Source organism: Myodes glareolus, chromosome 2 (assembly GCF_982192425.1).
Source record: "Myodes glareolus chromosome 2, mMyoGla1.1, whole genome shotgun sequence".
Lineage (NCBI taxonomy): Eukaryota > Metazoa > Chordata > Mammalia > Rodentia > Cricetidae > Myodes > Myodes glareolus.
The window spans coordinates 65909262-65936694 of record NC_142027.1 but is presented as its reverse complement, the minus strand read 5'-3'; the positions used below and the strand labels follow the sequence as shown (position 1 = coordinate 65936694).

The 27433-nt window shown below is 49.3% G+C and overlaps 1 protein-coding gene across 1 annotated transcript in view; it reads left to right on the top strand.

The window, feature by feature from the left end:
- Window positions 1-27433, top strand: part of Adcy5 (adenylate cyclase 5) — a 150050-nt gene that overhangs the window by 85553 nt on the left and 37064 nt on the right. The window contains exons 2-5 of the mRNA XM_087901106.1: window positions 7359-7508; window positions 10735-10856; window positions 24729-24840; window positions 26274-26401. Of these exons, the coding sequence (XP_087757232.1) occupies window positions 7359-7508; window positions 10735-10856; window positions 24729-24840; window positions 26274-26401 (512 nt within the window). The remainder of the gene's footprint in view (window positions 1-7358; window positions 7509-10734; window positions 10857-24728; window positions 24841-26273; window positions 26402-27433) is intronic.

The window sequence follows — 27433 nt, the reverse complement described above, 5'->3', positions numbered from 1 at the left end:
ACCACTGTACACTTATAATTATTTACTAATGAAGCTTTTTATAGAAGACAGACCCTGTCCTTGCTCTTAGTTTGTTTGCCTCCATGGAGACCCGGGAAGAGACTTCTCAAGGGACGTGATCACTGTGTCGTTGGAGGAGAGCCAGGCAGCATTTGCATGGACCATCCCTGCGTCCAATGTATCATGTGTACACTAGGTTTCCCAGGTGTCCCTAAGCAGAATTCCAGGAGGCCTGGCTGGTGCTTCCTCTCTAGTGTAACCCCGCAGGGAGGGTTTAGCACCTGCTGTGCTCAGATGCCTGCTTTGTAGAGGATGGTAAGGCAAGCTTAGACTCTTTCCCTCTTAGTTCTGTTTGCTGGTCCCCCCCCCCCCCCGGATCTTATCACTGATTCTGAAACACCAGCACCCCAGTACCCCAGCACCATCTTGGTCCTGGCTGCTTTGTCTTTAGTGAATGAGAGCAGTGTTTAGCAAAGCCATTTGAACCCTATTGGGTTACTGCCACTGCTTTATCTGGATTTGTACCAACCACTGCTATTGAACTCTAGACTACAGAAAAGACTAGAATACAGCAGTAGAGACTTGAAGATTGAGACCTGGGAATTAGGACCCACAGGCTAGAGCCACAATCTGCTGATAATTACCTTGGAGTCATGTCTCAAAACCCACTTTGGTCTCCTTCCTGGCCCTAGAAAGAGGAAAGTCTACCTTTCCTCTGTCTGGCCAGCCCTCCTTCATATTTTCTCTCCCAGAACACTGACTCAGTGTTCTTTTTTTATACCAAGATAATTTATATACAGTAGAATATATATATATATATATATATATATATATATATCCATTTTAGAGTTGTGGGTTCAATAGATTCATATAGAAATATATGCACCAGCAGAGCCAAGGTATATAAGAGTTCCATCACCCCTAATAACTTCCTCCCGCTGTCCATGCATCTGTTTGTAGTCACTGTGGTTGTGCTTTTCCCAGAATGCCATATCCATGGAATTGGGTTGCCCACAGGTTTGGGCATCTGCCTCTTTCGTTTTAGCATAGTGTATTTGGGTCGATCCATACTGGACATAGCCATGGTTTGTTCCTTTCCACAGCTGAGCTGGTGTTCATGACCAGGAAAGTGTAGGTTCTTTGTATCAGTGTAACTTCTTATCTTATTTGAATGAACACCTAAGAGTGGGGGTTCTGGGTCGCATGGCAAGTGTACGTTTAACTTGACCCAAAGTCGCAGAAAATTTTTTGAGAGAAGATGTTCTTAATTCAATTTTAATAAAATCTGTTTTTGTCTTATATTTTGGTCTTTTGTATTTTTGATGCAACATCTAAGGGATTGTTGTCAAATACAAGGCCATGAATATTTTTTGATTTTTAAAATATTTTTATGTAGCGGTAGACACCTTTAATCCCAGCACTTGGGAGGCCAGCAGAGTTCTATGATTTTGAATCCAGCTGGTCTATATAGTGAGACCATGATCAAAACCAACTTATAGGAGTTTATTTTAGCTTATGGTTCCGAAAGGATGGGTCCATCATAGCAGAGTCAATGCAAGGGGAGGCATGGAAACAAGTGACAGGCATGACAGCAGGAATAGGAATTTGGATATCACACCTTCAGCCAAAACCATGAAGCAGCAAGCAGACTGAAGTGGGATGTGACTATGAACTCTCAAAGCCTGCCCTTAGTAATGCACTTCCTCCAGCAAGGCTATACCGGCTCCCCAAACAGTGCCACCAGTTAGAGAGAAAGAGTTTAAATACCTGAGCCTATGAGAGACAGATCTTATTCCTATTGTCCCCCAAATACTTACTATTTATCCCTGGACAGTTTTGTGCACACATGGGCACGCTCCTCAGCATCCATGCTGTAATCATTGCTTGCCTTGATCTGATGCAGGTAGCAGTAGCTGCTAAGAATGGCCATGTTGTGTCCAGAAGGCAGCCTTTCACAGCTCTCATAGCTGTGCTCTGGTTCTTATGTCCTTTCCACCCCTTCTTCCATGATGGGATGGGGTGATAACGTCCCACTTAGGACCGAGCACACTTCTCAGCACTTTAAACAGTTGTGAGTCTCTGTATTGACTGCTTTTCACTCCAGCCTTCTGACCAAGGTGGACAGCAGAACTAACAAATGGGTATAAAGATACATATTCAAAGAGCAGATTGACATCGTGTCCATTTAGCAGAACAACAGTAGTAGGTTCCCCCTCTAGGGCCATGGCTTCCTCAGCCACGAGCTTTGAATTCCCTTTTATGGAACAGACCTCAAATCCAATCGGAAAGTGGTTGGTTGCCCTATGTCAGCCATGCCACTACTGCATCTGGGTACATCTTGTTGGCAGGCCAGTAATTGTGTCGTGTAGACTCACCACTGGATATGTTCTCTCTCCCCAGTAATTTTATAGCACTTTCTGATGCTGAAAAATAGCCAGCAGGGAAGAAGTTTCCAGGTCGGTTTCAGCTAGATTTCTCTATGACCTTCAACCAAAGGGCTTTGTCTTCTCCAAGAGGGTTATGATGGACAACAAAAAGCACTGACAGTAGCCTGTGCTGTTTGAGGAGCCTCTCTGACCAATGACTTATAGGAAAATATCCCACACCCAACACTGAGATTTTCATTTAATAACCATGTCATCTTGGGAAAGCATTGTCTACCCATGCAAGATACTGCGTTCAAATTCCTTAAAATATATTTTTTAACTAGCTTGCAAAGCAGTAGGTTTCCATAAGACTTTTCACACATCTTTGGTTTTGGTTAACCCCTTCCTCTTCCCAACTCCTCTCTCCTACTCTCACTTAAGCCTTTAATCCCCAGTGATCCTTCCCTACTTTCATACCACATGTGTTCTACTATCCCCTCCCTGGCTTATGATCTCTCCCCTCAATCTTAGACCCTTTCTAGCTTTCTGATCTCTACAGATATTCAAAATTAAGCAGAGAAATTTAGAAATTTAAATCTAGGATTTACGGGCTGGAGAACTGACTCAGTGGAACAGTACTGGCTGTTCTTCCAAAGGTCCTGAGTTCAATCGTCAGCAACCACATGGCAGCTCATGATTCAGTGCCCACTTCTGATGTGTAGACGTATATGCAGACAAAGCACTTATATACACAATAACTTTTAAGCTAGGGTTTACATATGAAGGAGAATATGTGATGCCTGTCTTTATAAATTCACAAAGAGGCTCCTATGCTTTCTTGTAGGGGTTTTATAACTATGGCTCTCAGACTTCTCATTGATTTAACTTTTATATGTGGTGTGAGACTGGGGTCTAAGTTCCAGTCTTTTGTATGTACCCAATCAATTGACACAGCATCACTTGTTGAAAAGGCTTCTCTTTCTCCATTTAATTGCCTATCTTTGTCAAACATCAACCAGTCATGGTATGGGAGGTCCTTCTGTATATGTGTTTCTTTTATTGGTTAACAAATAAAGAAGCTGCTTTTGGCCGATGGCTTAACAGAATATAGCCAGGCTGGAAGATAAATATATATAGAGAGAGGAGGTGGAGTCAGGGAGATGCCATGTAGCCACTGCTGGGGACAGATGAGCCAGAATCTTGCCAGTAAACCACAGCCACATGGCAATACACAGATGAATAGAAATGGGTTAAATTAAGATGTAAGACCTAGCCAATAAGAAGCTAGAGCTAACAGACCAAGCAGTGATTTAATTAATACAGTTTCTGTGTAATTATTTCGGGTCTGGGGAGCCAGAAATGAACAAGCAGCCTCCTCTAACTACATAACCATTAATAGATAATTTTGTTTTAAGCTCTATCCCATTGACCTATACCTCTATGGTTTCTAAATTAATGACACCTTGTAATAAGTCTTTAAGTTTCATACTTTAAATCTCCTGATTTAGCCCATAATTTCAAAATCACTTTGGCTTATTTTGCCTGTTATCATTGCTTTGATCATCATCATGTTGTGCATGAAGATTGGGATGAAAACTGACATCTGTATGTTACCTAATACAAGATACACCTCTCCATTTAAAAATAAGCCTAAATACTTTTTATCAGTGTTCTGTAGAAAATTGTTAGTTGGATATAGTATACATAATTTTCATGGTTTCAGTGCTATTTAAGTGGTACTTTGCTAAGTTTTACTTCCAATATTTTATTGCTTATATATAGAAAAGCAGTTGCTTTTTATCAGTCTTATAGCCCATGACTTATAAATTTGCATATTAATTCTGGTCATGGTTTTCTAGATTCATTAGAATTTTCTGTGAAAACAGTTAGGCAGTCTTCAAACTGACAGTGTTATGTTTTGTTTCCAATATGTCTCATCTTTCTCCCTTCTTTCTTTCCTTCCTTTTCCCCCCTTTCAATGGGGTCTCATTATGCTACCTTGGCTGGTCTTGAATTCATGGACTCTGTTGCCTTAATCTCTTGAATAGCTAGGTTTTAAGGTATACATTTGCTGCTGCACCCAGCTCCGATCTGTATGTCTTTCTTTTTCTTGTCTTATTGCGTGGTCTGGGACCTCTACCACCACAATCAATGGAAATGATGAGCAGAAATATACGCAACTTTTCCTTAGCCGTAGGGGAGGACATTCTGTCTTTCCCAGTAAGAAGGATGGTAGCTATAAGTTTTTGTATGTGTTATTGATCAGATTTAGTGACATCATCCCTAATTTGGTGGGTTTTTCCCCCTTGGGTCATGAATGTATGTTATATTTTGTCAAATGTTTTTGCCGGTAACTATTGAAATGTCATGTAGCTTTTTTTATTTTATTCTGTTAATATGGAGAAATGCTAGATGTTTGAAGTTGAACCAGCCTCTGATACTGGGATAACTCCTATTAATCTGGTTGGGTTATCACTACTCATTGTCAACCATAGTTAACTCTTTGTTTTTTCCACTTTCTTCTGTCTTGCTGCTGCATTCACTACCTCTCCTTTCACAGACTTCCCCTAACTAGCATACCTTCAGCCTTCACTCAGCATCCCCAAACCTATCATTTAATGACCCCAGTAACTTCCAGAGGCCTGCTCTTGGGGTCTTGGCTGATTACACTGAAGGCCACAGTCTGTTTCTTCAGGAACACACTCCTATCTTGTCATAGGGTTCTGTGTTGGCTCCACCTTGCCTGTCCCCAACCTCAGACAGGTCTTGGTTTTTTCCTATTTTGACTTGTGTGACAGTGTTCTACCTACCTTCCATTCCCTATGTGATTACCCTTATGAGTCTTGGAAGCCATGTGCTTGCTCATCCTGCATTTTTGATTCAACAGTCTTTATTGGTTCCCACTGTATAAGGATTATGTCCAACTTGCTCCACCTGCACTACGTATTTTCTTTCTGGGTTTCTGGAGAACCTGAGCTATCTACTCAAGGACCAGTTGCTTTTCATGGCCTTATTACATGTCTCTCAATGCCCAGTGCTCTCTGATCTGCCCAGAGACCTCCTCATCAATCCTCCACTTAAGCACTCACCTCTACTTTTTTGCTTGATGTGTGTTTGTTTCTGTTTTATATTCCTGGTTCTCCTTCAGGTCTTATCACCTATCTGCTTGTCTTAGATGGTCTGAGTTGCTAAGAATACCATAGACTGCGTAGCTTGTAAACATAAGAAATTTGTTTTTCACATTTTGGAGATTGAAAGTCTGAGATTAAATTGCTGGCATGGCTGGATTCTGGTGAGAATTCTCTTTGGGGTTCTGATAAGCATCTTCTTTGGGGTTCTGGTGAGCTCCTCTTTGGGGTTCTCATTTCTTCATATGGTGGGAAGCAGAGGTGAAGGAACAAGCAAAAATCTCTTCCCATCAAGGCATTAATCCTGTTCATGAGGCATCTACCCTGATGGTCCTGTCTCCTCTCTACCAATAGCAGGTGCTTTAAGGGAACGTGAGCATCCCACATGTAACATTCTTTAGGTGGCTTGCTAGTTGCCATGGAGCAGGGTTTTTTTCCCTTTTCATAAATAGATTTTCAATGTCAGGTCTATATAAAATGTCAGAATTTAGGTGTTGGTAGGATTTGGGTAGGAGTTGGTAACAGTAATATTAGCCAGTGAAGCTGGAACCATTGATCACCTGAGCCGACTTCTGCCATGGAGTTCAGAGTCCTCTTTGGTTAGGGGGATACCGGATTGTTAGAATGAGACAGATGAATTCTGTTTGTGGAGCAGGGCAGACACTCTCTTGGACTTCTCTAGAGAAGGATGGCACCATAGCCAGCATGAACTCATCTGCTCCTGGGCCTTCACTTGGCTGGGGAGGATGTGAGGCTCAACACAACCTCAGGGTATAGCAGGGGAAACCTTCATGCAGGGTGTGGATCTGAGTCAAGGACGGATACAGTGGAAGCCTCAGAGGACTGTGGGAATCATGTGTTGCACCCATTGCTGGGCAGGGACATTCCCAAGTAAAGCTCTTTGAGATTTATATGGACGAGCACCTTCTTTACTCCGAATTGGCGACCAATGCAGGCTTCTCAGAGGTCAGAAGGCCACAGTGAAGGATGCAGGGCTGGGGTTAGAGCTCTGAGTTTGAGATTAACAAGCTAAGACGTGGGCCTGGAGTGAAGTTTAAAGCCCACACAGCCTATAGACCTAAGATCTCTCCCGGATTCTTGTATCTCAAGACAAGGATAGAACCAGGTTCAGCATAGTCATATCCACAGAGCTTTGCTTGCCAAGGTTCATTCTGAAGAACCTCAGCTCACGGAGCTCAGTGAGTGGCATCCCCTAGCCTTTTGGGGGTCTGTTACGCCATTTTGCTTTACCTTAGCCTTTCACTAAGTACTCTTTTCAAAAGAAGCCTAGCGTTGGGGCTGCTGAGTAATAGGGTGAAAATGCTTTTCCACACACATCTCAGTCAGCACTCAGCAGGGACCCATGAGGAGTAGCCGAAGACAGATGCTGGAGCGTGGAGCTGTCAGGAGAAGCCTGGAGAGGAAGGAACTGAGCCTCCTCTCATCTCCACTGGCCAGACTTCACTCCCCAGAGTGCTTGTTATGGTCCTGTGACCTGCATGGCCGGTGCAGCCTGGACTCGTGGAAGACAATTTTATAATAGTCTTTTTAATTTGTGATAATGCTGGTGTATGTGGCATAATTATTCAGAGACTCTGTGTTCTTAGGTGCTGTGCCTCTATGACAGGCCAGCCAGGCTTAGGTGTTTGGGGACATTAGAAAATACGAAAGATTAAGTTTGACTTCTTCTAGCCCTGTGTTAGCTACATTTGGCCTTTGTTTGTTACTAGCTAGGTGTGAGTATGCTGAGATGTGGACCAGGGGCTCTGGACTTTGGGGTCTGGAAGACTAGGGTTGGGCAGGGCTCCGGTGTCCATGCCTGCCATGTTCTTGAGTTCCGTGTGTTTGGCTTCTTCTTCTACAGCTTGTCTCCAATGTCCTCATCTTCTCCTGCACCAACATTGTGGGTGTCTGCACTCACTACCCAGCTGAGGTCTCCCAGAGACAGGCCTTCCAGGAGACCCGGGAGTGTATCCAGGCTCGGCTCCACTCACAGCGGGAGAACCAGCAACAGGTGAGTGAGGCAGTCGGGAGGCCTGGATGGCAGCCAAGGCCTGCGGCCGGCCGAGAAGCAGCTGGTTAGTTCTCTGCCTGCTTCCAAGGCTGGGTTCATCATCTGCCCAGCCCCTCCTCTGAGCAATAGTTCCCTCAGGGAGTCCAACTTTGTTGCTCTGTAGGAGCCTCTTGGCTTTTCCTGTCCCTTGCCTGTAGTCTCCTCATGTGGCCTTGTGGTCAGGCAGCAAAAGGCCTCCTCTATCCTGGGCCCCCACAAGTTGAAGATGTGAAATCAGCCAGAATTTCCAGACTGGGCAGAGGCGTTTACCCAAGGGAAGGAGGAGGAAAAGGAGCAGGTGCTGTCAGCCTCTTGGGTACCCTGACCCAGCTCTTCTTCTCTGTCCCATCCTGGGTGTGGATGCTTCAGAGAAGGAAGGGCGTCCTGTCTCCCCGCCCCCAGACTGTACTTGACCAGAGAGACTGGCCATCCATAGAGCCACAGCTCTGTGCCAAGAGAAAACCCTCAGACATTTCTCCTGAGTAAGGTGATGTGGCGACTCAGGTTGGCATCAAGGTTGCAGCTGATCCTACTCTGAGGTTTTACCCGGGGGTCATATCTAGGTCACTGCTGTCCATTTCCTTCATATAATCCAGACAGATGGTTCTCTGTCCCTGCTCCCCCTGCTAACACTGTCTAGATAGTGGAAGGCTGAGGGTGGTGGATGCTCTCCCCAGAGGGCAGTCAGCATGGAGAGGGATATCTCTACACTTGGACCAGCATGACTCTGGGAGTTCTGTAGACCAGTGGGTCCTTCCCACGGATCCTCAGCAAACACTGGCGTAGGCCTTCTGTGTGCCAAGTGCCATCAGGCCCCTGTCTCGTTGAGCTAGAGACAGGAAGAGAATGGCCAGGCAGCGGAAAAGTACACACTGTGACTGCTCTGCTCACTGAAGTGTAGGTGTCTCTGTCTGGTCTGGATGCTAGATGGGTACAGTGACGTGGCTGCTGACATCCAGACGACCAGGTAGGGGATGAGCTTTCCAGGTCCTCCTGTCCCTGCCTGTGCCCTCTCACGCTGCTCCCTGTGGCTGCCGTGTTTTGCCAGGTGCCCAAATGGACACTGACCAATCTGAAGTCTGGCTGTCCTTGTTTATGCTCCCCCACTTTGGAGACACACCTCACGTATCCCTGGTTGGCCTTGAACCTTGGATGTAGTCAAGAATGACTTTGAACTTCTGTTCCCCTCGCCCCTGTCTTCAAAATCCTAGGAATTCAATATCCTAAGCATGTCACAGTATATCCAGATCCTACAGCACTGGGATCAAACTCAGGGCTTTATGCCTGTTGGACCTGTTCCCTTCCACCTAAACTACATATGGCCCCAGCTACGGCCCCAGCTCTGCCCCCAGCCTCCCTTCTCTCAACCCTACCTGGGCCCCTGGTCCAGCTCCTTGGAGGAAGCCCTGCTCAGCAGTATCACTGCCCTGACAGCCTTACCTCCCCTTATGCACACACCCTGCTCACCCCCTAAGTCCCTGCCTTTCTCAAGAACCCCTTCTTATCTCTGTTATCAGCTCCAGGGCTTCTCCCCTGAGAATGGAACCCCTTTCTTCACTTGCATTTTACAGGGTCGCTGTGGATGTCCTCTTTCCGCAAGGATGCTGGTCATTTGTTTCAGTGCTTTGAAACAGGGTCCCCCTGTGTAGTGCAGATTGCCCTGAGTTCTTCCTATCTCCTGCAGCCTCAGGGCTAGGGGTCTAGAATCCTGCCTGATGTGGCGATGTTAAGCAAGGGTGTGTTATAGTGACCTGTTTTGGAGAGGGTTAGGCTGTACAGGCAGCAGGAAGGGCTAAGGGGGAGGCGGAGAGCCAGACTGGTGCTGCCTGAGTCCCAGAAACAGGTGAGCACTGCACTGGGGCCATAGAAGAGGACACAGAAGGGAAAGGACACATTCGAGAGCTGTTCCCAGGTCAGTGCTGAATGCTGGGGCTGAGAGGAGAGGAATGAGTACCAGAAAGTTCTAGAAATAAGCAGTTTCTACACAGGGAGGATCTGAACCCTGATGCAGGAGGATGGAAGCATTCTCTGCAAAGGCAAAGGAAGGGAAGGTCCTGGGAGGGTGAGTCTTGCTGGGAATGGGGTCTCACAGGTGGGCATTTGGGAGTCAGTGAGCCATGGGGCTGGAGATGAGTGGAGGTGACAGAGTTGATGGGTGGATGGTGGTGGCTCAACAGTGGGTCTGCTCCCCGAGGTAAGAGTGTTTGAGGACAGAAGTAGAGCATGATTCACTGGGCACCCAGAAGAAGAGGAACCAAAGAGGACACTTCAGTTTCAGGGCTACCTCGGGGGAGGGGATACACAGAATTCAGTGCAGAATGATGTGTAGGAGAGAGGCAGAGGGCTGCAGGCAGCCGGAATGGAAGGCCCGAGAGGAGAGTACTTAAGTGTGTGAGCCCGGCAGAGGACCTAGCCCTGAGCCAAGGCTGTGGCATTCAGATAGAGCCACTCTGCACAGGAGGCAGCTGGGTACCCTGGAACAGAACAGACCACAGAGGAAAACTCAGGAATTGAGTGAAGTCCAGGCTCTATAAGTAGTTGACATGACTTGCCACAATGTAGCCCTGTCCCCTTTCCCTGCTTCTCTCCCACCTCCCTTATGACTGGCTTTTAACTTCTCTTGCTTCCTCAAAGTTAACTTTCTTTTTTCTTGTTCCTGGGCCACTGTCTCCCGCTTGGGATTGAAGGGCACTGCAGGCTCTTGTGCCTTCTCTAACTACAGAGATTCTAGACTAGGGCAGGCAGTCTGCTCGTGGCCTTCAGAGGGGGCCTGCCTGTAGGCGCATGGCTCTGATTCTCACACCCAGACTGCTGCCCGGCACGTAGTAGACATCTGTAAATACTTGACGACTGTTGAATGAGTCTGGCTAAAGCTGTCAATAGTAGTTTGGCCAAGGCCACTGAGGTTTTTAAGGTTTTAACTGCTTGATCCTCAAGGCTCCCCACAGAGTGCCTTTCCCAGGGTAGAATGGGGGCAAGATAGGTGATGGACCAGGAGGTATCCCAGAGAATCCTGGGGCGTGACTCCGGCTGCTCCCTCCTCTTACACTGGTTCTAGCTCTGTGGTTCTCAGAAGAGCCTTGGAGGTCTTCCTGTGCCCTGCACCCAGAGGCAGGGGTATGGATGAGAGGGGAGCTGCCAGGGATGTGGAAGGAGTGGTGACAGGCTCATCTGCTTCCCTCTGCAGGAGCGTCTCCTGCTGTCTGTCCTTCCCCGTCATGTTGCCATGGAGATGAAAGCAGACATCAACGCCAAGCAGGAGGATATGATGTTCCACAAGATTTACATCCAGAAGCATGACAATGTGAGGTAGGGGTGAGGGCAGGGTGGGGGAACTGGACCCTGGTGAAGACAGGCTCATGGGGGGGGGGCGCTCAGCCCATCAGGGTCGCCCGGTGCTGTGGAGCAGGCCAGCTCTGCTCTGTGTCTGCTTGGGGAATTAGCACTGTTTAACTTCCTGTCAGGGTATGAAGTAGACAGCAAGACTGTAAGAGAGAATAGAGAAAGAAGGGGAGAAAAGAAGCAGACCCGCTTTCAGGGGAACCTTTTACTCAACAAAGATAGAACACGTGGACTTGGACCCTGGTGTCACCCTCATTACAGTCCCCCTCACCAGCCTCCTGCATGCCCACTAAGCCTGTGTGTGCGAGCCACTGTCCCAGGCATTGCCCACCTTGTCATTGATTCTTTGACATTTCTACAGGGGACACAAACGGCATTCCTAACTTAGAGATCCAGTTAGATTGAGACCTGTGCTGAAGGCCCCCCAACCAATATGGTAAACCCAACCTGCTCCGAAGTCCGCTTTGCCTCTGCTGCACCTTGGCTGCTTCCCTAGGCAGAAGCCGCTGGCAGCAGGGATGTGCAAACAGATGTAGGTTAATAGAGTGCAAAATCTGCTTATGAGTTCCACAGGGACATAAGCGATACAGGTGGCCTTCATCCACCGTGGCTCCTAAGAGCCTGGTAATTCTCCCGTATGCCCAGGAAAGGAGCCACTGTGAGCTTCGGGAAAGTTACCTTCTCTTTCCTAAGGTCAGAGTCCTCTGAGGTTGAGTGAAGAGACTCGTGGGAGGCATGGGTTCTTTTCAGTCAAGGGAGCCATTGGATATGCAAACTGCCCCCACTATGGCTGTCAGTGGGGACGGAGGGGGAACACAACACTGTGATCTGCTTGTAGAACCAGCAGAGCCATTTAGCTTCTGGGTGTGCTCTGAAGTCTGCGATGACCATTCTGCATTAATTAAGGACCCCTCCCACCTGTCTCTTAAAACTCAAAGGCCAAGGTTTTGAGGGAATTTTGAAGCTTCCCCATAAGTCACCCATGCTCCGAATCAGGCAGAGCGAAGATGGCCAGTAGACACCATAGTCTCCCAGGCAGATGGACACCTGGCTGAGGTGCGAAGGCTGTCACGTGGCTAATGGACGTGAGCCCTGGGAAGCAGAAGGCATGCTGGCTCCTCTGCCTGTCCTCGGGTGTGAAATGTCACTCTGTCTATGCTTTCTATGTTCCCACAGTCCCCACTGTACAGACCAGGAAACGGAGGCCCCGAGGGTTACTCTTTATCTATGGCCCACAGCTGACTAAGAGGGACGCTTGTCCCCAGTAAGATTTCTAACCTTTTGACTTTAAATATATATTTCTATGCCAAGGTAGAGGGGTTCGGGCAAGAACTCTTGAGAGGAAGTTTGGAGAGCTCTTGGGAGGAGAGGGAGGGAGAGATATGTGTGTGTCGGGGGGTATATAATATTGTGTGTGTTCAACCACATGACTGAGGCGTCCCAGGGTTCTTCTATGATCTGAGGTCTCTACCTAGGGACATTGGAAGCAATAGCTTTCCCTGTCTGTTAGGACAGATGCAAGAGGCTTGAGTGTTAGATGGGAAGGGGGTGCTCCACATGTGGCCCCATCGTGTCAGAACTGGGTCCTGAGCGCCTCTCTCCATCTTCCCGACCATGTCCCTGGCAAAGGACAAAGGTGCCTTCTTTAGCTACTCTGAACTCAGCAGAGCGTCCTATGGCTTCCACGGATGTCTGCACAGATAATCTGGAAGGAAATCTGCTCTGAGAAGCAGCCTGGCATGGGTTCTCAGCCCCAGCCCTCCAGCAAAGAGGTTTGCTCAGAGAGTACCCAGACCTGCTCGGTTCACAGTGATAATCTCAAGGGATCACCCTTGTTCTGGGTACCATTGCACCTGCTTCCAGCAGTGACCTGCCGTGACTTCGGGTCATTAAAGGAAAGTCGCACAAGTCAGGCCTCTGTCACAGTGGCCATGTTTATATTTAGGATAAGCCAGATTGATAAGAGCAGTCAGCAAAGAGAAGGAAGGAGAGAAAAATGAAGATGCTGTGGTGCTCAAGTGGGCAGAATCTATAGTTCTCAGGGAAGGCTAGAATCTATAGCGTCCATCAGAGATTAGGGTACCACAGTCATACAAACGTCCTGCCGGGTCCCCTCCTAGGGTCCTAGCCTGGATGTAGCCTTGGGAAGAGGCGCATGCTCACTCTAGTCTCAGCTTTGAAGAGGACTGTCAGGTTAGACTAGTAGTACTGGTGGGCCTCCTAGTTCAAAAACACACCAGGGCCAGGCTCGGAGAAACCAAGTGGTGCAGAGGTTAGGCCTGGGTTCTGGGGTCCCTGCTGTGTAGTGACTGTGTGAACAAGGCACTGGATCCCTCTGAACCCGCCTCCTCGTCTGCACATAGAATAGCGGTGGTCTCTCCTTTGAGCGGGTAGGATGATGTCAGGCGGTGCAGAGCGGTGCTGGTGTCTCGGTGTGCAGCAGTCAGGAGCTGCAGTTGTTGCTGCTGTTTTCTGGGTCGTTATCCCGCCTGTAATCAACAGGGGAAGGCCCTTGGTTCTTGGCTGGAGAGGGCAAGGGTGACGAATCACATCCCCCAATTCTCTGCGGGGTTGTAATAGTTACCGAGGGTGATGGCACGCTGCTCTCTGCCCCCAACAAGAGCAAGGCCACCGTAAATCAACCCCATAACACGCAGCTCCTGGGGTACCAGCTGAGACCGAGCAAGGAGTTTAAAGAATGCTTTGGTCCTGGGCTACCACTGGCTGTGGCATGAGGTCCCAGATGCCGCTCCTGTCTCATGAGTACTGACAGATGGGCTGTGTCAGCCCCTGTGGTTGGTGGCTCCTGGGACGTCAGGCCTCAGAGGGGCCAGAGCAGTGGTTCTCAACCCTTTGAATGCTGTGACCCTTTAATACAGTTCCTTATGTTGTGGTGACCCCCCAACCATAAAATTATTTCATTGCTACTTCACGACGGTAATTTTGCTATGATTATGAATCATCATGTAAATATCTGTGTTTTCTGATGGCCTTAGATGACCCCCGTGAAAGGGTCATTCAACCCCCATAGGGGTCACGACCCACAGGCTGAGAACCACAGAGCTAGAGAAAGAGGACACAGTATAGGAAGATGCAGACACCCCAGGTCACTCCTGCCAGGAGGTCACCTTGTGGAATGGAGCAGGACAAGTGTCCGCATGGAGCAGAGTGGCACACATCCCAGCCCTGTCAGCTGGGAACGGGGACTGTGGACAGTCACCTGATTGGAGCCTTGTTTTCTCAGCTGTAACCTGGGGATAGGTGTGTGTGCTCATTCATCTGTTTAATGCATGTGTCGCCCAATCTGCAGTCACAAGCTTCACGCCAAGATGCACTAGAGACAGGGAGCATGGCTTGGAGCTAAGGGGCACTGCCTCTGAAGGTGACTTGAAATTAAGATCTACACCTTCCCTGGAGGCACTGGAAAGGTCCATACCACTCCCGGGGATGCTTGAAGTTAGTGTACATTCCACCTCTGACAGTGACTCGAAGGTGCCCAATGTTGGGAGACACTTAACATTAGGGGTACATGCCTGGAAAGTCCTCAGCCTGCTTAGTAGTCTATGTTCTGATGTCCGTGGAGACTGCCAACCTGGCTTCAAGATCAGGTGGTAATCCACTATTCCAAAAGCCAGGGAACAGAGAATGCCAGGCTCTCCTGACTTCCATGGTGGTCCTACTGAATGAAGGTGAACCCCACTTGACTCCCCTCACACTGGTGTTCCTTAGGATTTAAAGTTGTTAGATGGTAGAATGGTTAGGACCAAGGGGTGGAAGGCCACCACCTCTAGGGGGTACAGAGCCCTGCTGGGGAAGTTAGGGGGTGCAGATCCCTGCTGGGGAAGTTAGGGGGTACAGATCCCTGCTGGGGAGGTATATTCTTTCCAAGGTAACTTGCCCCTGTCCCAGTTTTCATCTCCCCACTTCTGAAGTTTCATGTGGGATATTGAATCTGAGCCTCATTGTTTCATTTACTGGTACCCATGAGGTTTCAGCAGAGGGGCTGCCCAGCCTGGGCTGTGAATGAAGTCGTATGTGCTCTCCCTGTTAAGCTGTGGGAATGACCTCCATGCCTCCTCCTTCCTCCGGCCCCCCTCTCTCTAATTTCTTTCCCCTTTGAAGGTTATCTTCTCTCCTGTCTCCTTCAAGGACATGGCTGCATTCCCTAGGTTGCTTTAGTGTCTGGCTCAGCCACCTTGTGGTGTGGTTCTGAATTATAATGATCATGGACCATGTCTGAGAGGCCTTAGATACCCACGGATGGGGTGTGACTCCTGGGGACAGAGTGTGGAAAGAACAGACCTCCAGGCCATCCTTAGCCATCTGAAGAGTGAACCATGGACATCTCAGACCTGATGCTGGAAGTATGCCCAACTCTATTCCATACCAATTGTGATTGCAAATGGTCTCTGCCTAGAAACAATTCCCGAGATCCTATTATATGCCAGGTGATGCTATTAAATGGGCACTATTAGGGAGTATCTAGTCCTCATGGGGATGTAACAGCTGAGCAGAGGGCTGCGGGAGCAGTGAGTTGACAACCCAGCCAGTTCTGTTGGGAGCCACTTGGGTTGGACCTCTTATTTACTTTTTATGTTAGTGTGTGTGTGTGTGTGTGTGTGTGTGTGTGTGTACACATATATATTATAGCATAAGGGGCTACAGAGATGGTTCTGTGGTGAAGACCTTGCTGCTCTAATGAAAGGCTGGAGTTCAGTTCCCGGCACCTACATCTGGTAGCTTCCAATGTCCTGTAATTCCAGCTCCAGGAGATCCAACACTCTCTTCTGGCCTCTATGGCCAACTGCATGCTCATGTACGAATCCACATATGTGCATGTACATACCCACATATGTATATACATATAAATAGATGATAAACCTTTTAAAAGACCGATCTAGCATAAGATAGTATGCTTAAAACCCAACCTTGTAAGTGGCATTAGCTACGTTCGTGTTGTGCACCCACCCCTGCCTCCGGTGCTGTCGTCCCCAAACTGGAACTATAACTGTTAAATATGTGCCTGTACCCCCAGACCCCCACTCCAGAAACTACTTTTCCTCTTCTGTCCTTAGCAGTTTGATTATTCTAGAGATCTCATATAAATAGAACTCTAGAATTTGTGCTTTGGTGACTGGCTTGGCTCACCTGACATAATGTTCTCATGGTTCAACCAGGTTGTGGCATTTGTCAGGTTTTTTTCCCCTGTTGAGACTGAGTAATACGCCTTTTGAGTATGCCACATTCCAGCCATCTCTCTTCCTGGGATGCCCCTTGGGCAGCTTTACCTTCCAGGGGCTGTGAGTGGTGCTGCTGTGTGCATGGGTGAACAAGTATTGTTCATACTTCTGCTTTCTGGTTGTCTGGGTATATGTCCAGAAGTGGGGCTGCTGGCTCATGTGATAAACTGGTCTGATTTTTTTTTCTTTAAGGAACCCCCACACATGTTTCTGTAATCCAGCCTTCCTGACAGCACATGTCAAGGGCTTTGGTCTCTCCTTGTCTGGGGTTCACAAAAGACTCACATTTGTGTTGGGACACAGTATAAGGACCAGTGGGGAATGGAGCCAGCAATCAGCAAAGGCTTAGCTCTCACCTCTAGAAATCGGGGCTCTGACAAGCAGGAAAGGGAGAGAAGAGGGGCGGGAGAGAGGCTCTGATGGTTGAGCACGCTGGGCTGTGTTTCTGAGACAAGTACAAACAGGTGTGACCCGTGGGTCGAATCCTACTTAGAATTCAGACATAAGGATTATTCTGAGTGGGCTTAGTCAAGGAAGGCACCGTGAAGATGAGTGGGTCAGAACGGGTTCTGAGAGAAAAAGAGTGATTTGCTTTCAGCCTTTTCAAACATAAACATTTTATTATATAAAGGCCTGTGTTTTGTAGTGAAATTGGAAAATGTAGGCGGTGTCGAAAAGAAAAGGAATTCACGCAGATTGGGTTGACTGCTGCTGGGGTTTGGTGCAGCCTCCTCTGTGGGCCTCTCCTTTGGAAGGCGTTCTCCTGAGCCTCTCTCATTCCTGGACGAGTGTCCACAGGCACCGCCAGGCTCCGTTGCTTGCGTGGTAAGGAGGAGATGTGATTGTGGGGTGTCCTGGAGTCTGCAGGAGGCCCAAAGGCTTGCTAGCAAAGTGGATTGCGGGATATGCCTTGATCCGAGGTCCCCTTACTTTTCCTCTTGGACTTCACTTACCGAAGTGAAGTCCCTGTTCCTGCCAGGGTGGAGAGGTTATGGCCACCTGGGCAGATTCTCCCCTTGTGCACTGGTGCTCTGTGTCCTGTCCCAGGGTCATCCCCCCTTTCCTTTCCAGCCTGTGCCTAGGGTAATTCTGACTGATGCTGACTCATTTTAAAAAAATCTGTTGGAAAAAAGCCCTCTGTCGACTCCTCACACCTGGTAGTGACAACTCGCCCAATGGATGTGAATGACTCTTTGCTCCCCTTTACCCGACAAAGCCACAAACTCAAGTGTCTATCCAGGCCGGGTGATGTGAAGGAGATCAAGGGTGGGTGTTGCAGGAGCATCTCTGCTGGACACAAAGAAATGGCTTCCTACACAGACCTAACCACTGAGGCACTCAGTGTACACATGGTGGGCACCCCAGGGTGCTGTCAGCGTCCTCAGAGGTGGACTGAAACCTTACCTCACTTGTTTCCCGTCCCGCCTTCCATAGCCCTGATCTGGATGAGGATCCAGGGATTGGGACTCTTCAGGCACAGCTGTTAGCACTGCCAGCCCACCCAGTCCTGAGTGCCCAGTGATGCTGCAGGATGTGGCCCTGTGTGTAGGAGCTGGGCCAGATGCTGACAACTCATAAGTCACAGGGCCTGTTGGCAGGAAGAGGGGACAAGTGTAAGGAAATGCCTGTGGGCAGAGCAGGGCTGCAGAGGGCCTACAGTGGTAATTGGTGACATGCCCCACACTTGTGCCTCTGGAGTGGCAGTCAGGCTAGCTAGGGAGTGACAGAGGACGGATCAATAGGGAAGTATCCCCCATGTGGGCCTGTCCCTAGTGTCTAGTCGCTCCAAGGACCCACTAGTGTGGCAAGAGGAGGTCTCAAATGAGCTAATGTGTGAGCCAACATCTTTCTGCTTCTCTGGGCCTGGTGCAGGGCTGTGAACTGGCTTTAGAATTCCCAGGGATACAGCCAGGAAAGCCAGGTGGGCAGAAGAGATGGTCTGTGTTGGGGAGACCCTATGAAACATAGGAGCCTCCATAAGGGACAGCCGGAAAGCAGAATCCTCCCACAGAACAGAGGCCTCTCAGAGGGCTAATGAGGACGCTGTTGCCAGTTTCCATGGAAGGGCCAGAGTGGCTTTGGGGTCCGAGTTGGGGCCTCAGATACCTTGTATGAGATTCTCCTAACCCATGTTAGAAATGGGCTTGGCATGACTCTTGAGTAGCTGTAGGTGACCTACCCTCTGCTTCTCCAAGAGCTGAGAGAGCCATAGAGACCCTTCCCCACATGCCAGCAGTTGGAGAGGTCTCGGGTTTCTAAGCCTCCCTGGTGATAACCACACAGTATCTTCTGTCCGTGGTAACCATGCTGGTTTTGTGAGGGACCCCCAAGCGTCACAGGATCCTCTCTGAGGTGATGTGCTGGGAACCCAGGAGGCCCTGTGAGGCAGAAGGGGGAGTTCACGATTTGTCCTCTTGCTTTCCCGGAAGTTGTGGGCATTCTCTCCCTTCCAGTCAATAAGCATCAGGCACTGCTATGGGCGGAATTGTGTCTTCTTAGAAGATAAGTGCTGTCCCTAGTACTTGTGAACCGACCTCCTTATCTAAAATGTTGCTTTAGGTTAGTTTAGGTTATCTACGACCAGCCATGTGCAAGAAGGATTGGGAGGCTGGGTGTCACAGTAAGGGAGGGAGGGAGGGAGGGAGGGAGAGAGAGAGGGAGAGAGAGAGAGAGAGAGAGAGAGAGAGAGAGAGAGAGAGAGAGAGAGGGAGGGAGGGAGGGAGGGAGGGAGAGAGGGAGAGAGAGAGAGAGGGAGAGAGAGAGAGAGAGAGAGGGAGAGAAAGGGAGAGAGAGAGGGAGAGAGAGAGAACACATTCCCATACCTGTTGCTACAGTATATTGTTACAATTGTCCTATTTCTTTCATTATCCTCTTGCTATGTCTAAGTCCTAAGTGAAACTTTATTGCATGCATGTGTGTATCAGATACAGCACAGGTTTTGTGTTAGCCATGAGCCCAGCTGTGAACGAAGGGCTCTGGGACAGATCCCCACAGGTAAGAGAGATTGCTAGAGGTGACCCATAGAGCCTGTAGGTTAAGGTAAGCTCACACTTGTTGTGTAAATATGGCTCGTGTCCTCATGAGAAGAGGGAAGGGCTGTGTGATGGCACACACACTAAAGGCAGAGATCTGAGCATTGCAGTCTCTGGCTTAGGAATATCTAAAATGAATGGGCACCCCAGAAACACAAATCTCAGAGGGGATGTGGCCCTCGCCCCGCCAGCACCTAGAGCTCAGACTTCCAGACCCAGAACTGTAGGGAGCATAGATCTCTCCAGCATTTAAGCTACTTTATTTAATATGGGCACCTATGATGTAGGTGCCAAATTGGGGGAAGGGGTGGGTCATGCCAAGAGTCAGTCCCCAGTCGGTCAGTCCTGTGGCTGCAGATTCCGTAGGGACTGGGATACAGCAGTGAAATGAGACCCTTCCCCTCCAAGAGTTCACATTTCTGGTAAAAGGGGGTAGAGAAGGACAGAATAAGAAACACATAGCCGCAGTGTTGTGTGAGGTGCTCCCCAGATACATGGAGGGTAATTTCCTGGACTCCCAGAGAGGCCTGGTTAGACTTTCTAGCAGGCATCCTAGAACGCTGCCTGGGCAATGTTTTTACTGTTCTACTAAACTAAATAAGCTTGCACTTTTTTTTTCACTTTTTAAACGGAACATTTACAGCCAGGTGTTGGGTCCATGCCATTAATTCCAGCACTAGGGTGGCAGAGGCAGGTGGATTGCTGTGAGTTCGAGGTCAGCCTGGTCTACGTAGAGTTCCAGGACAGCCAGGGCTGTAACACAGAGAAACCCCGTCTGGAAAAAGCAAAAGGAACATTCCCAGCTTTTCTGTGGCATCGTCAGCACCCCTCCCTAGTCATGTGCTCTGGAGCCCTCGTGAAGTGAGAGGAAGCTGCCTGGACACGACACTGGGATACTCACGACCGTGGAACTGACTGAGTTACTGCTAGGCAGGTAGCACATGCAGCGTGGACACGCTGCCACACAGAGATGGCTTAGAACCAGGGGAGACTGAGCGGGATGGAACAAGACTTGATTCCCTCCCACTGCTTAGAAAGGAGTGCCGTTTGGAACTCACAGACTGTTTATTTCTAGAGTTTGCCTGGGATGATTTTAGACTACAGTTGGCTGAAGGCAAACGAAATGGAGGCAGGTTAAACATGGCTGAGATGTGGGAGAGAAGGACACTGGACATAAATGAGGGGTCACATGTTACATCAGGGTGGTGTGATACTGTGAAGAAGGTGCCATTTAAGCTAGGGCAATAGTCCTCATCTCGAGCTGCGTATTAGAGCTACCAGAGAAACTTCAAATAAAATAGACTAACAACAATGAAACAACCACAGCAGAGTCCCACCACTGACGGGTTAAATTAGAATCCCCTGGGGCTGGGGCTCTGAGGCCTCTCCACAGGAAAGCTTCCCGGGAGACCATAAGGGACACCAACCCAGGGATTGAGGTGTCCAAGGACTGTTCATTTATGGCAGTAAGACAGTGATGGAAAAAGAGCTCACACAACAGGCAAGGTCTTCTGTAGAGGGCAGTGATCAACATGCCAGAGCTTTCATGCTTGGGTGACAGAGACCTGTCTTTCTTGGTGGCTCAGCTATCTTTGCTTTGAAGAATCCTTGAGATCACACATGTTTGCCTCATGTTTCTGGGGCCACACTTTCCCCATTCTCTTCTCTGCTTGGAGCTGGCCCATGGTTGTCTTGCTTCTGCGGGGCTAGGGGACTTTCTTTCCTACACTAGGGTCACAAAGTCATAGTCCCAAGTGGTCCAGTAAGTATGGTGCCTGGTGAATCTGCAATTAAAACAAGATGGTAGCTAAGTGGGGAGAAGGCTCTCTGCTTGCTGTACCTATGTCCAACTGATCTTGACCCCAGTTGCCATTGGTTTTAGTTTCTCAGGAGAAAAAAAATTCCTGAATAAAAGTGTTACCAACACTTTTAAAGAGATTGAGAAAGACTTCTCTTTCTCCTTATCTGAGAAACAAGAAGGAAAAGAGGAACAAAGATTAGGGGCGACACACTGTTGCCTAGCATGCCAGGTGGCCTCCCTCTTGGCAGAGCAGTGAACCCATCTACAGCGAGGAAAAGTGTCAGAGTTCCTGAGGCCCCGCAGTCCCACAGCCATGGCAGTCCATGAGGCAGCTGTCTGATGCCCCCACCTTTCTTCCTCTCTCGTCTGCAGCAGGTGGCATGCCTTGTCCCTGTCTCTCATGTCTCTCACTCACTCCAACCATTATCCTGCAGTCTCCACTGCTGACCTAGGTTGGAACTGGAGAGCAGGGATGGGGGGGGATCTCAGACATGGAAATGTCTCTGTCCTAGAGGCTGGTAGCTGTTTCTGTGTTTCTTTACTGGGATAGCCTATCCCAAATCCCAGGATGTCTTTCCTGGTAACCCAGCCTGTTACCATGCACCCTGACGGTTTGCTCTGTGGGTTTGTGAGCAGCTGTGGAAAATGCCCCCCTGGTCATTGCCAGGGCACCAGCTGTTTTTATTCTCCGAGGACTATGGGGCTGACAGACCACATAACATGTACTGCTTGTGCTCCTGGGATGGGCATCCAGGTTGTCTGTGTGGCCTTGGGATGGTGATTTGGTATTTCTGTGCTTTAATTTCCTTCTCTTAAAATCAAGTACCACCCTCACAGGATAGCTATGAGGCAGGAGTGAATATATGCAGGAGCATAAAGGAATATATTATTATATATTAAATAATTTTACTCTGTGCTGCTGAAGGTAGAATCTAGGGCCTTGGGTGCAAGAAAAGAACCCACAGCTTCATTACATTTAAAATATCTTAAACTATTAAGTTAGTTAAACTAATAAATATGGTAACAAAATAATCAAAATAAAATATTTATTATGGGGAGGAAAGGAAAATGCAGGCCGGAGCCTCTGTTGTGCTTCCTTGGGAAGGAAAGTGATGTTGGGCAGAGAAGTTCTTGATTGATCAGTGTGCATAACTCCAGGGACCACTGGAGTGTGGGGGCTATCCCAAGGCACCCCTTAACTGGCCCTAGGGTAATCAGAGTCTGCAAGGGTGAGGGGAGTCTCACCTGGCTAGTATGCGTGTGAAAAGTCCACGCTGAGGTAAGCTGCTCACTGTCTCTGGAACTTGACTAGCCCTGCGAGGGTCAGAACGGCCACAGGTAACAGCATGATAAAAGGCATGCTTCATCTAAAGGTGCAGGTTGGTTCAGCGGGAGGGAGAAACAATGACTCCTTGGAGCAATATGTGCTTTGCTCTGCCTGCATTTGATCCACCATGCGTATGTCGCATAACTCAGTACCCCATTAACTGTCACAATTTGTCGTGTTCAAAAATAAAAAGTCTGGGCTTGGGGATAGCTCAGTTCATAAAGTCTGTACAGGAATGGGACTAAGTTTGGAGCCCCATACAAAAGGCTGGGCAAAATGGTGCGCACCTGCAGTTCTAGCAATGAAGAAGAGGAGACACAAGGTTGCCGGGGCTTGCTGGCCAGTCAGCCTAGCAAATCAGCAAGTTCCAGGTTCAGTTAGAAACCCTATCTCAAAAATAAGGTGAAGAACGATTGAGGAAGATACCCATTTCATGCACACTCCATCCATGTGCGCATGTATGTATGAACACATAAACATCTGCATACATATTCTCACATACAGCTAAAATTTTTAAATATAAATAATAAAAGACCTGCTTCATATACCAGTAAGCATTTGGAATACAATTACAAATATATTTAGCTATGAATTCTTAATTTTGAAGCTAGGTCTATGGGTGCTGAAGCCTCAGGAAGGTGTGTTGGGGAGAACATAAACTTGGGGAAAGGGTCTACCATGCTGGGGTCTCTACTTCCCATCAGAGACCTAGTCCTGGTGTGTGAACTCCTAGGTTCTAGAGGGCTCAGGGCTTGTCTACCAGAAGCAGCTCAGTCCTTAAGAGTTAGAATATTTTTGTGTCCCTCTTAAGGAACCAAACATGTAGGGGCCCTTGTACACCCTGGTCTTGAGGCCCTTCCTCTTGTGATCTGTTTTGAAGGAAAAGAGGTTTTTCAAACTAAAGGACAGGGGTAACAAGGACGGACAAAAGAGCCGTAACTGTCTGGTGTGGCTGATAACAGTCGTGGATGGTGAGGCTGGAGCCCCCACAGGAGGAGCAGGGGACTTCCTGGTGATGGCAGGGGTGGTGGGTGGGGGGAGGGTCTACCTCCGCTGTTCCATGATCCTCTTTCAGTCTGTCCCTTCATAAGGTCTTCCCTGGAGTGGAGGGCTTGATTGAGGTCTGCTTGAGACTGGGAAGTGAGAGTCTTTGGGGGCTCTGTTCCGGCCCATGCTTCCCAGAGCAAGTGTATAAAAGGGCTGCATGCCCAGGCTCCTTATGGGTAGGGGCAGCTCACGGGTCAAGAGGGGCAGGCCTGCAAGGTAATTGGGGAGTGGGGGGCTCTCAAAAAGCTCACTCTCTCTGCACTCATCCTCCTGCCTGGGGATAAGAGTACAAAGAAAGTTCAGGGAATAGGATCAGGGATCCCCCTGTAGTAGGAGAGGCCAGTGCCCTTGTTCCCTCCCCAGCAGCCCTTTGAAGTCCTTTACTGGTTGTTTTTTGTCAACCTGACATGAACCTACACATATCTGGGCAGAGGGGATCTTAATCGAGAAAATGCCTCCTTAAGATTGGCCTATAGTTGGACTGCCCGCAGGGCGGGAGACCCTGACTGCTATTGGGGATGGAGAGGGAGGAGGGGAGGGAGTGGGAGGAGTGGGAGGGTGTTGGGAGGAGGGGCGGAAATGGAGACTTTTGTATTTTAATAAACTTTGAGGAAAAAAAAATGATTGGCCTATAGGCAAGTCTGTGGGGCATTTTCTTAATTAATGATTAATGTGGGAGGGGCTGGCCCACCATGGTAGGTACCACCCCTGTAGGTGTCCTGAGCTGTATAATAGAGCAAATTGAGGAAGCCATGGAGAGCAAGCCATTAAGCAGCACTCCTCCATGGCCTCTACTTCAGTTCCTGCCCCAGGTTCCTGCCCTGACTTCCCTCAGTGACAGAGGGTGCTATGAGATTTGTAAGAAGAAATTTCTGCCCCCAGTTGCTTTTGGTCCTTGTGTTTTAGTACAGCAGCAGAAACCCTAAGAAAGACAAACCACCCAGGACTCTTGGAGCCTATAGCCGTCCCAGTGCTTGAGGTACTCCCAAGGTCCCTGGATATATCCCCAACTTTCTTCCCCCACAGAGTCCTGTCTCAGTCTGTCTAGGCTGCAGTGACAGGGGCCACACTGGGCTTGTAGACAACTGTCTCCCACTTCTGGAGGCTGGAAGTCCAAGTCCATGGTGTCAGCATGGCGGGGGCCTGGTGAGGGCCACCTTCCAGCCCTTTCTCAGAATCTTCTCATGGCAGCAGAGCCAGGAAGCAGGCTCTCCTGTTCTTCCTCCTTTGGAGGCACTAATCCCACCCACAAGGCTCCACCCTCATGGGTCGACCATCCTTCCAAGGCCCTGCTGCTACAGCCCTTGCAATGGGCACTAGGATTTACTGTATGGATGCCGGGGGTACAGACATCCAGTTTACAGCAAGTCTTCCTTTCCTCCTGTCTCCCAGCATCCTGTTTGCTGACATCGAGGGCTTCACCAGCCTGGCATCCCAGTGCACTGCCCAGGAACTCGTCATGACCCTCAATGAGCTCTTCGCCCGCTTTGACAAGCTGGCCGCGGTGAGTCACCCTGAGTGTGGGCCAGAGGGTGGGCTCCTGGCCTGGGCTGTTAGGGGAGGGCTTTGAGGTTGAGGACATTAATCCAGGTCTGTGCTCTGCTTGGTGGAAACTGGTGTTGGGCACCTGTGATGTGTAGAGACACCTGTCAGGCTGCAGAGTGTGTCCTGATGTCCCACCTCATCTCTGGCAGCACAGTGGGAGACGTGATCCCTGGCTGTGAGGTAGTCTGAAGGGGCTGTCTCCATGCCCGCCTGCAGGGTGTAGTGTCCAAGCCCCCAGTGAAATTTCAGTTTCCCTGGGGCGCATCAGGTGCCACGTAGCTGCATTCTTGCCAAAGTTGGCTGGAGGGATGGGAGACCACATCTGACTATCCAGCTGGCTTGTAAGCAGCTGGGTGCCTTCCCTAAAGGTCTGCAAAAAGGGATTCGCCAGCACTTGGACCCCAAAATGGAAGTGACACCTTATAGCAGGGTGTGGAGCCAACCAAGATATTCATTCAGTTGGTCTCTGTTTTCGCTCATTCATCTCCAGAATGGGCCTTTGTAGAGTAGTGCCATGTTTAAATAGTCACCTACTACAGTGTCCACTGGCATAGAGCACAGCCCTGTTTATAGACAGGGTGTCAGGCAAGCATGTGGAGAAGTCTACTGTGCCCAGGGGTTTTCTGGGGCCACTGAAGGTGCTAGACGGGTAGCATCCCATCACTGAGCTTGAACAAGGTAGACGAAGGCACCTCACGAGCACCCGCCCCTCACTGTCCCAGCTTCATGGAGTAGCACAGAGTCAGATTCAAGCATCTGGAGTAGCTGATGACTAACGGAGCCCCTCTCACTCCCAGCTAGGCATTGGTGGTGACCCTCCTCCATGCCCAGTGCCACCTGTCTCCAAGTGGTGGCGGTGGCCACAGGTGCTGAGCTATGCTCCCTTCTCGGCAGTCATGTGTTTGCTGGCATAACCAAACATTCCTTTTGATGAGCGTCTCGTTGGGCTGAGGGTCAGATGGTTTCTGGCTCAAGCTCACATCTGCTGGCTTTAGTCTACACACACACACACACACACACACACACACACACACACACACACACACACACGAAGACTCAAAAGTTTTGATAGAATTATAAGAATCAGGCAAGAATCGGGTATGCTCGCAGGGTAAGGAGTGGGACCAGAGATGCTAGCCCAAGCAAAGGGGGTGGGGGAGGAGCTCCTAGGCTTGGAAGACCGCAGTGCCTGTCCCTTAGCCGTTGTCCCCCGTGTCCCACTGCTTCCAATAGCCCTGGCTGTGACCAGACTCAATTCCGACACCGCAGCTGTGGCCGCTTCTCTAGAAGGCAGCTCACTCGAGGCATGGGTGGTTCTTGGTTTCTCAATTCTTTCCCTCCCACTCTTCTTTCCCACTAGTTTGGATTCTTAAAACTAATTTGCTTTTCCAGGAGAATCACTGTTTACGGATTAAGATCCTTGGGGATTGCTACTACTGCGTCTCGGGGCTGCCTGAAGCCAGGGCGGACCACGCCCACTGCTGTGTGGAGATGGGCCTGGACATGATCGAGGCCATCTCGTAAGTGCCTTCCTCCCGGCTTTATCCATCCCAGGGAACTAACCCACAGTCTGGGTAGTGACTGATGGAGGCGGGGCAGTGGTGTGATACACCCAGGGCCCCCTGCTAGGCTGGTGGGCAGGTCTGTACCTCAACCTCCATCCCCTGCTCCTAGCTTCCCTGGAGGAGGCAAGAGGGAGAGCGTTCAGAAGTGGCCATGTCTGTGTCAATGACCTGTCTTCAAAACCCTCACCACGTCTCACAACCCCAGGCCCAACGTAAAGTACACTAGCTCCACATCCTCCTAGGTGGGAGAGTTAGGCTCTTGTGCTTTTGTGTGAACAATAGCTGAAGGAGCCTGGGACAGGCTTGGTTGCTGTGTCCCTGGAAGGAACCCTTTGTCACTGAAAAAAAAAAAATGTGCACAGCCTAAATGGCATTACCAGCTAGGGGTTGGTTCAGGGAGAGTGTCCAGTAACTTTGCACTTTAGAAATAGCCTGTATGAAAGTAAAAGTAAAAGATAGATGGTAAGGTCAGAGGTCAGAGTCACTGGCCAGGAAGGGGTTAGGCCCATTTTGGGGCACAGTAGCTTCTCCTGACTGTCTCCTGCCTGACTTGGCTACACAGTCATGCCCCGGATACAGCCAGTGCTAAGAGGCGAAGGCCTGGTCCCCTCTGCACTGATAGCCCGTATGTCAACTGGACACACAGGGAGGAGTGGTTGATTCCACGGAGAGGACTGAGAAGCCTTGCGAAGCAGGTAGCTCTGGAGAAAAGAGAAGCGCTAAAATGAGGTGTCATTACCCTCAGCCAGTGTCCACAGACACTTCAGACACAAGGGACTGCTCCAGCACTAATGCTTGACAAGTTGACCCCAGGACAAGAGAAATGAGAGAGCCCCGAGTCTTTCCTACAGTTGGGCAGAGTAGGGGGCAGGTGGTCTGACAGGTGAGATTGGCAGTGGTCCTGGTGGGGCAAGCCCGCCCACCATACCAAGTGAGACCGCCAGCCCCACAGCTTTCCAAGTGTCACGGAAGGCTAATTTCTAAAGT